The sequence below is a fragment of the Carex rostrata genome, chromosome 19 (assembly GCF_964058835.1).
Source record: "Carex rostrata chromosome 19, lpCarRost1.2, whole genome shotgun sequence".
NCBI classification, from domain to species: Eukaryota; Viridiplantae; Streptophyta; class Magnoliopsida; order Poales; family Cyperaceae; genus Carex; species Carex rostrata.
The window spans coordinates 2790736-2801861 of record NC_135936.1 but is presented as its reverse complement, the minus strand read 5'-3'; the positions used below and the strand labels follow the sequence as shown (position 1 = coordinate 2801861).

At 35.3% G+C, this 11126-nt stretch overlaps 1 protein-coding gene across 2 annotated transcripts; it reads left to right on the top strand.

Moving 5' to 3' along the window:
• Positions 1-2259: 2259 nt before the first annotated feature.
• On the top strand, positions 2260-10010 carry LOC144571411 (putative phospholipid-transporting ATPase 4). Of its 2 annotated transcripts, none has more exons than XM_078320694.1 (11): positions 2260-3824; positions 4397-4751; positions 5049-5159; positions 5244-5520; positions 5840-5928; positions 6204-6291; positions 7332-7541; positions 7779-7904; positions 8291-8389; positions 8494-8685; positions 9072-10010. In XM_078320694.1, exons 1-11 carry the CDS (start codon positions 2399-2401, stop codon positions 9735-9737), a joined length of 3639 nt encoding a protein of 1212 aa, XP_078176820.1. In that variant the 5' UTR covers positions 2260-2398; the 3' UTR covers positions 9738-10010. The 2 variants fall into 2 exon arrangements, with proteins under 2 accessions (XP_078176820.1, XP_078176819.1); XM_078320693.1 differs by having other exon boundaries at positions 7311-7541.
• Positions 10011-11126: the final 1116 nt, after the last annotated feature.

Below are 11126 nucleotides of genomic sequence, written 5' to 3'. Positions count from 1 at the left end.
TATTATCATATAACTAGTTACTGTTGTCTAGTATGTTTGTGGCAAAAATCTCGACTGTTAATTTAAATGAACGATTAATGATTGTGACCAATCTAACATTTTGAATACCTTAGAGGAGTTACAATACTTTTTTCTTCTTGTACATAGCCATACACATGTTTGTGAAAATATAAAAAAAGTGACTATTGCCGAAGGTAAGTTAATAGAACTTGTTATTCTCGAAAATATCACTATTGTTGACAAGAGTATTCGCGGCGGTATATACAATAAAAAATATTTTTATCCTCACATATAATAACATATTTTTGTAGATATAGATGAAATTAAAAGCCAAACATAATTCATATTCAATTAGTATCCAATTTGAATGAAAATAATAAAAATTAATCCAACTGTCCAAAAGAGATAAAAAAATATATATATAGTTAATCAGATACCATTGAAGAAAAGATAACATTTCGTCATGTCTCCCATGTCTAATAAAAAAAATAGAAAAAAAATACTTGATTAAAAAGAAATGCAACTTACCAAAGTCAAATGCACACTTGACAACTAAAGTCATACTAATTACAAGATGCACATGCAAACAAAAATAATGCCGGTCAACTAACTACCTTTCGTATTATTGTTTACAATAATGCATAATCAACTATTTTATTTCATTTTTTTTTTCCAAATGTCCGATGCTTGTTTAGTTGTATATGGTATGTTCGAGTTTTTTATTTTTTAAATTAGTCGGTTTAACGTTGCTAATAATTTCATTAACAAAGAAAAATGTTTACACTTTTTCGAGCTTTTAAAAAGAGAAAATTTAAAGGCACACATGTTGGCCCTAAAAGTTGCTGGTCGCATATTATATAGTAAAGTTACTATACAAGTTTCTTTTTTTTTCTTAAAAAAAAAACAAATTAGAATTATTATTTTCATTTTCATGAATCCGTTATTTTCTTTTCCTTTCCTTTGTTGCAACTTCCAACAATCCTCGTTTATGGAGTACATTTATTGATCTTTGTCGGAAGACACGGTACTTGCACAGGAGCAAGAGCAATGTAGCGTACTACTACAATTGATGTCACAGAAGACCAAAGGTTATAAGCAGTTTGATATTATCCATCTCCAGGCATTGTACAGTACAGAAGGATACAGGCCTATAGCTACATTGGATCTCCATATGATACGGTCCCCACTCCCCAGTGAATTAGTGATCCACTGTACTCTTGAAACACCAATTACTTTTCTCGACGAATCCAGATGTGCCACGTCAAGCTAATAGAATTACATAATACTGTTTACTTTTTTCAATGGCTTCGGTCGCTGAAATAAAGGCATGAACTTTTTACCACATCTCACCTTACGATTAATTAATTGATTAAATAAATTAGTAGTTGGTAATTTTCTTAAATATCCTTAACTTTGAAAGGGAGAAACTCTGCCCCAATTTGTATCCTGAAAGTCCATTCAGTTGATTTCAAATTGACATTTATATATTGCATTTCAAAACAGATGATATTTACTTTATTTATATAATACATTTTTTGCTTATTATAGTCGATCCTATCAAGCAATATTGCATTTTCTTTTGGAATATTCCGACGATTGGCATATTGGTTTTTAATCATGACAAATTATATTACTTTTCAGGTTTTAACAAGTTAAGTATTCTATACATTTTAAATTTTATTATTCTTGATATTCGAATTACATGATACTAATCAATCATCCTATAATTTATCAAGAAAAAAATATTAAATTTAACACAGTAAAGATATATGGAACTACTTATTACTTAAATTAAATGGCTTTTACTTTTCTTAATATCACATATAGATGACCTATGATGAAAATAATTTTGAACCTAAATTCATTTCAATATGAAAGGTAAACAATTATAAAAAAAAATATTATGATTATTGAAAATTCAAATTTTAGAAATATGAAAAAAAAATGACATGGAAATTGTAAGGTGATGGAAAAATGAAGGCCAGGTGGTGAAAATTAAGTTAATGGAATCGACATGAGTCATGACTCATGAGAGCATCTAATTAAAAAAATTTAGAAGGAAAAATATTTTGATTCAATTTTGTAAAAAGAAAATAATATTTTATAAAACTTCCCTTTCTTCACACCTAATATCAAATCACCGGGGGAAAAAAAATCCTGATCATCTCAATTTAATAAAATATCTCTTTTCTTCCTTTCATCTAGCTAGCATAAAAAAGTGTAAACAAAGTTTCCTTCATTATTTTTTATATTTTCCCACCAACTTTGAATTGATCTAATCTCATCCTAACTTGCTCTCTCAACAATTCGAGGCGCTCCTCAAACTGAAAAAAACAAAAAACAAGAAACAAAGCTCCAAATTTACACAATGATCCAAAACTGAGACCGTAATCTTGAAATGGCGAGAACCGGAAGCAGGAAGAGGGATCGCCTGAGGTGGAGCAAGCTCTACACCTTCTCTTGCCTCCGGCCGAGCGCCCGGCTCGATCCGTCGGACACAGGCAATGCCTCCTTGGGTGGGCCCGGTTTCTCCCGTGTGGTGCATTGCAACCAGCCCCATCTCCACCGCAAAATGCCCCTCAAATACCACTCTAATTACATCTCCACCACCAAATACAACGTCATTACCTTCCTTCCCAAAGCCATTTTTGAACAATTTAGGCGAGTTGCGAATTTGTATTTTTTACTGGCTGCGATTTTGTCTCTTACACCTGTTGCACCTTTCTCAGCTGTGAGTATGATCGCACCTCTTGCCTTTGTGGTTGGCCTCTCCATGGCAAAAGAGGCACTAGAGGATTGGAGGAGGTTCATACAGGACATGAAGGTGAACAGCCGCAAGGTTGCTGTTCACAAATCAGAGGGGCTTTTTGGGTACACGCATTGGCAAAAATTACGGGTTGGAGATTTAGTCAAGGTTGAAAAGGATCAGTTCTTCCCAGCCGATTTGCTTCTGTTATCTTCTAGTTATGAAGACGGTATTTGCTATGTAGAGACCATGAATTTAGATGGTGAAACAAATTTAAAGGTTAAAAGGTCGCTAGAGGTGACCTTACCATTAGATGAAGATGAAGCATTCAAGGAATTTAGAGGGATAATTCGCTGTGAGGACCCAAATTCAAGTTTGTACTCTTTTGTGGGTAATTTTGAATATGAGCAGCAAGTCTATGCACTCGACCCAAACCAAATTCTTTTGCGGGACTCGAAATTGAGAAATACCCAGTACATTTATGGCGTGGTGATTTTTACGGGGCATGATACTAAGGTGATGCAAAATTCAACAGACTCACCATCAAAGAGGAGTCGTATAGAGAAAAAGATGGATAAGGTTATTTATGTATTGTTCAGTGTCCTTGTGTTGATATCTCTGATTAGCTCAATTGGTTTTGCTGTAAACACGAAGTATTATATGCCGGACTGGTGGTTTTTGGAACCCGATCCAGAAAACACTAACGATATGTACAACCCAAAAAAGTCGGCTCTCTCAGGACTTTTCCATTTAATCACGGCCTTGATTCTTTATGGATACCTCATACCAATCTCACTATATGTCTCTACTGAGCTGGTGAAGGTTCTACAAGCCATGTTCATAAACCAAGATCTACACATGTATGATGAGGAAACTGGTATCCCAGCACAAGCCCGTACCTCAAATTTGAATGAGGAGCTTGGGCAGGTACACACCATCTTGTCAGACAAAACTGGTACACTAACGTGTAACCAGATGGACTTCTTGAAGTGCTCAATTGCAGGTGTCTCTTATGGAGTGGGTTCAACTGAGGTTGAAATTGCGGCTGCAAAGCATATGTCATCAGAGAGTGACTTTGGTAAGCTTTTAGAGAAGCATATTTTATTATGTTGTGCACTTGCCAAGGTTAATTCCCAATAGGGTTCTCATTCATATAAATGTGATGATCTTATGCACAGAACCTTTAACATTTTTTGTTCTTTGTAACTGAAATTCGCTGACGTTTTTACTCTTAAGACCAAATATGCCTTTTCTTTACTTGCAGTTACAGATACAGCAGTGCTAACTGTCGTGCAATAGATAGTACATTGAATCCAAAACTGGACAATTTTACCTTCTTTTTTTTTTCTGATGAATGCTCCTACACTTCTACTTTGTAGCAATCTTGGTCATCTTGAACTTGGCTTAAAATTATTTCAACCAATTGTTTTCTTTGTTTCACATAACCCAACATTGCATGTTAAGTTGGAAGCCTGATGAATGTGGGTTTAGCTTGTGAGTACAGTAAAATATGGGTACTTATTGCAGAAAGCTAGTTATATGTACTAGAATACAATATATAACAGATAGACTTGCTCTATGTACACTAGCACAAACTCACGTACAAAGACGCCCAATGGATACATGGACTAAAAAGATGTGCTCTGGCAGGTACATCTGAAATTGAGATTGAACCGGCCACTCCCACAACCCCAGTCTTTGAGAGGGTTAAAAAGTCTGCTATAAAGGGGTTTAACTTTGAGGATGATAGATTAATGAATGGGAGCTGGACACATGAGCCAAACTCAGGTAAGATCTTGATGTTCTTTAGGATCCTTGCTTTGTGCCACACGGCTATACCTGAGTTGAATGAGGAGACGGGGGTATTCACCTATGAAGCTGAGTCACCTGATGAGGGTGCATTCTTAGTGGCTGCTAGAGAGTTCGGGTTTGAGTTTTGCAAGAGGACACAGTCGAGCGTGTTTGTCAGAGAGAGATACTCTCCTGCTGATGATCCCGTGGAAAGGTACGTCAACCACCTCTATAGAGAAAAATGTTTTTCAGTATTACCAGACCTATATTTCTTTTTGGTTTGCTCTCTTTAAATTCCTGTTTCTGAAATCTTTTGTTATACTTTTGCTCACTTTCTTAGATTTAGCTATTTCTGTTAATAAAGGCTAGTGTCTAATTCCTTTGGTATGGATTGATGCCAACTACGGTACAGATGTCCTTTAGAAATGAAGATCAGAAATCAGAGATATATTATGGGATATAAACGTGGTATAACTTTGCATAATTTAATTATCTCTGTATTTTAATTCAGGGAGTTCAAAGTTCTGAATTTGTTAGAATTCAATAGCAAAAGAAAGAGAATGTCAGTGATTGTGCGAGACGAATCTGGCCAAATTCTTCTCCTATGCAAAGGAGCTGACAGGTACATATCTTCTACTGCTGATTCCTAAATTTTACAAAATATATACATTGCATAACACAGCTTTTCTGTGTGAAAAATGAACAGTATCATATTTGAGAGGCTCTCCAAAACTGGGAGAACATTTGAGGTGGACACTACAAGGCATTTGAGCGAGTACGGGGAGGCAGGTCTACGTACTTTGGCACTTTCCTATAGAGTATTGGAGGAATCTGAATATTTAGCTTGGAATGCTGAGTTTGTTAAAGCTAAAACTTCAATAGGGGCCGATAGAGATGTGCAGCTCGAGCGCGTCGCCGAGTTGATGGAGAAGGAATTAATTCTGGTGGGGGCTACAGCTGTAGAGGATAAATTGCAAAGAGGAGTAAGTAATGGCTTTAATGGTCTTTAAAGTATACTTTTAGTCAAAAATTTCAATGTTGGCCAAATTCCAATATTCAATTGGAGATATAGAACCTCAATGGTACAATGTTTTTCTATGATTTTCTCTTTATTTAATATTTTTAGAAAAACGATATTCAACTGAATATCAAGCACTGCATAGACTCAAGTTATTGTTTGATGCCAGAATGCAACCTTACATTGGAATTGAGTCCTGTAGTGCCAGCTGTTTACTCAGTGTACATTATAAAACCAGTTATCAGATATTCCCTTTAAGATAAACCTTTTTGTTGTCTTTTTAGGTGCCACAGTGCATAGATAAGTTGGCTCAAGCTGGTCTCAAGATCTGGGTTCTGACGGGTGATAAGATGGAAACCGCGATTAACATCGGGTACTTTAAAATTCAAATATAAAGATTGATCGGCAAAATTGTACAACCTGGTAGTCTGGGGTCATAATATCGAGTATATAGTCTCAACCACACTTCCATCTTGCAAGTGTCCCGTAGTATCTTTTATCAGTGAAAGAGACGATTTTTGTTAATCTCATTTTGCTAATGAACTTAACTATGGGAGTATCGTAAGACATTTTGTACTAAATTTTGGTCTTGTGAGATTTAAATAACGATATTCTTTTAACTGTCTGGTGGCATTTTGTCTGTTCCAGATATGCTTGCAGCTTGCTTAGGCAAGGCATGAAACAAATCTGTCTATCTGCAGCACCCAGCGATCCTACACAACCAAATGCTAAACAGGTGCAAATTTGTGTACTTCTCTATTTTTTGAAGTTATTGCAAGAAGAGGTGGAATCCATATGTTCCATCCTTCGGTGAATTCCTAGTTACGTTACCAATAAGGGACTTCTGTTTCTCTTTGCATCAATTTCCTTACAAATGAGCAAAGGAAAAATTCATTTTGACTATTGTTGTGCAGCCATGGATTATCACTCTAGCACCAGAGTGTTTATTTTGGTATCGTTCACCAGTTCAGTTCTATTCATTATTATCTAAACGGACCAAACAAACCCTGGCTCCTATCCATTACAGAAAAATATGAAAAACAAAACAAAAGATAAATCATTAAAATTATGGGTAAATTTAGCGTAATCCAACTTTTATGGTTTATCCAATTCTTATGCTACATATATACTATTCAAATTAAAAAATTAAAATTGTAGATATGTTCTCAATTATTTAGATAGGGTGTTTATTGAGTCTAGTTCAATTTAAAAGATTTTAATCCTTCCATCAACCAATTTAAAATTTTGAACAATAGTGTTTTAATGTCTTTATGATGAATGGCCTATTGAAATTTTAAATTGACTCTAATCTGATACACGCTCTATCTAATTAGTTGGTATAAATCTATAATTTGAATTTGAATTTGAATAATATTTGCAAATATATGTACCATAAGAGTTGGATGTACCATAAAAATTGGATTTTTAAAATTTGTATAATATAGTATCATGGATCATGTGCCCAATTAGACACCAACTAACCAAATTTCCAATAACCAAAGAAAATGCAAAACATAAGAAATGTAAGGGCAAATCGGGCAGAAAGGTAGACAAGGTTCAGAACTGGTTCCCTGTTACTTGTATTTGATTGAGTAAAATATTTTTCCTGCTATGATACTGTACTATTTAAATATCTTCCATTGCCAAAAGAAAAAAAATCAACCACACTTCCACAACAGGGCTTCGCCTAAGAGTATGTAGGTAGGCTGAGCAGACTTGCAAAGAAACAAACAAGGAAACTTTAAGAGGTGTTAGGTTTTGTTTTTGTCTGAGCAGGCAGTGAAGGAGAACATCTCCCTCCAGATTTCCAATGCCATCCAGATGGTCAAGCTTGAGCGGGACCCGCATGCCGCCTTTGCTTTAATTATAGACGGGAAGGCTTTGACACATACCCTCCAGGATGACTTGAAGGCTCGATTTCTTGAACTCGCTGTCAACTGTGCCTCTGTCATCTGCTGCCGTGTGTCCCCCAAACAGAAGGCTCTGGTATCATTCAATCAATAAAAACCTTTCTCATTTATAAGACTTGAATCTAGTTAATTTTAGTATTAACTAAAATACAGTTTTTGCTCTTTCGCTGGTTTGGTTTATTATACAGAAGAGGAGCAAAAGCTTGATTAAGAAAGATGCTTTACTATCTTTTTGGTAGCTGCATGTTAACTTTTGAGCTTATGCTACTTTTTTACTTCATTTTATTCAATTTATTGTTTCTTTTTCACTCAGGTGACAAGGCTTGTGAAGGAAGGTACAGGTAAGACAACATTAGCAGTAGGAGATGGTGCAAATGATGTGGGAATGATTCAAGAGGCTGATATTGGCGTGGGTATAAGTGGTGTGGAAGGAATGCAGGTAAAGATAATCCTCTACATCTGTCTCTGAAAATGGGGATCTTGGTTGTCACATTTGCTGGTTGAGAGAAATTAGAAAATCAATACAATTTAAACAAAAGATGCAATAACCAGTTCTGTACATTGACATCACTTTGAGTCAAACGTGTCTCAACTTCAATTGTGAGTTCAAAGATGCAAATTCTGTGCAAATTGGTATTGAATTCTCCTAATTTTTTAAGTCCAGTCATGTTGCCCCAGCAGAGATTCCAACCTACCTAAAATGTGCAGGTTTGAAGCACACTACAAACTATTCTTGTCATCTAAACTATCATTACTTTGTAAATAATTCTTTGTTCATTATCAACCTGTCTGTCTATCTACATATTTATTTATTTTTTGACACAGGCTGTCATGGCCAGTGACTTTGCTATTTCCCAATTTCGGTTTCTAGAGCGGCTTCTTGTTGTACATGGCCACTGGTGCTACAAAAGAGTTGCTCAAATGGTATAGATTTAGTAAATATACTGTTGTCATTTGTGGGGTGCATACTACTCAGAATTGAGCTCCTTTAATTCTAGTACTAAAATGCTTTTTCGAATGACAAACAGATATGCTACTTCTTCTACAAGAACATAGCCTTTGGCCTCACAATATTCTACTTTGAGGCTTTTACGGGATTCTCTGGCCAATCAGTCTATGATGACTGGTACATGCTTCTCTTCAATGTAGTATTGACATCTTTGCCAGTAATATCTCTTGGTGCTTTTGAGCAAGATGTCTCATCAGAAGTTTGTTTACAGGTAATGCCTTGATGCATGTCTTCTATAAAGGTCTTCCTTACCATCCCTTACCTGTGGATGCCAGTAAATGATAAATGGAATAGAAAAACCTAAATAGTTAACTGGATCCCAACTATCTCAATAAGAAATCAGTGCAGAATTACCATATGTTTGTTTTGCTCACCATGAATTAGCACAATTGTTCTAACATTAACATTTAGAACTATAATTTTATAAAAAAAGCTGCAGAAGTGTCCTAGAATAAAGGTCTAATAATTTTAGCTAACAAATATTATTTTAAAGTACTCAAAATTGAATTTTTATGTTCTTAATCCTTTCAAAACTTGTCAACAAAAAATGACCCCAGAAGTTTAACAAAAACATAATTATTTGTCTTTGGTACACAGTTTCCTGCCCTGTACCAACAGGGTACAAAGAACCTGTTCTTTGACTGGTACCGCATCCTCGGGTGGATGGGCAATGGCCTCTACTCCTCCCTGGTGCTATACTTCCTCTCCGTTTCAATCTTCTCCAGTGAGTCTGCCTTCCGTTCTGACGGTCAAACTGCTGACATGGCAGCTGTAGGTACCGCCATGTTCACGTGCATTATTTGGGCTGTAAATATCCAAATTGCACTCACCATGTCCCATTTCACTTGGATTCAACATCTCTTTGTCTGGGGCAGTATTGCATCCTGGTACCTGTTCCTCCTTGCCTATGGCACAGCCTCTCCATTGATATCTGGCTACGCATTTCAACTACTGGTAGAAGCGTTAGGTCCCTCAGCCGTATACTGGTTATCTACTCTTTTCATTGCAGTAGTTTGTAATTTGCCGTATTTGGCACACATCTCGTATCAGCGTGCATGCAACCCATTGGATCACCATGTGATACAGGAAATCAAGTATTATAAAAAGGACTTGGAGGATCATGACATGTGGAAGAGAGAGAGGTCAAAGGCGCGGCAAGAAACAAAAATAGGATTTACGGCCAGGGTTGAGGCAAAAATTAGGCATTTGAAGTGTCGATTGCATAAAAAAATTCCATCCCTTACTATTCAAACAGTTTGTTAATGGGTTGTACACTCTTTTAGATCTTTTCCAGTTTTGATCTCTCAGTTTGTATAGTTTTTGTTTAGATTTTTTCCTTCAATTTTTATTTTTTAGTTCTTTATATCGTTGTTTTTTTTTTTTTTTTTTTTTACTAATATAATTATTTTCAATTGGATTCTAGTTATAGAAAATGAAGGTCACGGTCAATTGTATATTGTAGCTCTGTTCATATGTGGTTGTAATATTGATTGTCTATATTGTGGTTTGGATGAAAGAAAAAAGTTGATTTTGATTGATTTATTTTCTTAATTTTACAAAAGCTGAACTAAAACCTAATTTTCATAATTACATTTTTTGCTATTCTCTAAATTGGAAAGTCCAACGGCTAATACACCGTTAATTGCTTGGTTAATCAATCTTGATCTTTTTATTATTTGATGCTTGACGGAGGGCTGTGATCGTGGTGATATTGTGTTCCTCATACTTACAGTTACAGATTTACCTCTTTGCAAGTTCTTTGGATACCCTCTTTATGGCTTTATTGATTTGAGTTCTATCCATGTATAATTTATGGCCAGATTACAAGATATGTCAGTGGAGCTTGTCTTTAGTCTAGTGGCAAAGATACATGGTCTTGAGAGGTCATGAGTTGGAAACCTAAATGTCTTTGTTGTAATAATAAAAATAGTTGGGTGACTTGATCTCCAACTTTTACTCAAAAAAAAATATGTTAGCGGCAGAATTTATTAATTACCCTTTTGAAGTCCTTTTAACAATTGATTTTTTATCGTGTTGACCTTTCTATTTGGAGTACTTTGATTATCCTTTGAAGTCCTCTATTTAGCACTACCAAATGTTAGATGGTTGGGCATGATATTAAAATTTTGTAGGCGATAAGTTTAAGTATATAATATTTTGTTTGTTTTTGTCAATTTGATGTCATGCCGATATGACTTATGGGCGGTACCTGCTTGCTCAGCAACCGTTGTGTTCAAGCTAAAATGATATTAGAATTGGGTTAAAAGGTTAAATTTTGACATTTTGTATCCGTGAGAACTGAGAACCATCTTTCTTCCTCTTCTGCTTTAAGTATTGCAGTCAATGAAACATTTTTTTTTTATTATTATTAATCATGCCTAAATTTGCACTAGAGCATTTAGGTGAAACTCTAAATAACACTTTTAGCATTATGTGATTTATTAACTATTATAGAATAATGGGCAAAACAAACAGGGATTCAATCCCTCAAGTGTGAACAGGAGTAATAGTACCGACAGACTAATTAATTAACCTTCGTAAAGAGCACCAACGGCCAACTAATTACATTATAAATAAAACAAAACAGGGAGTACCAATTATACATTACATTATAGTCTCTGTCTTGTATTTTTATTAACACGAGTGGTCCAT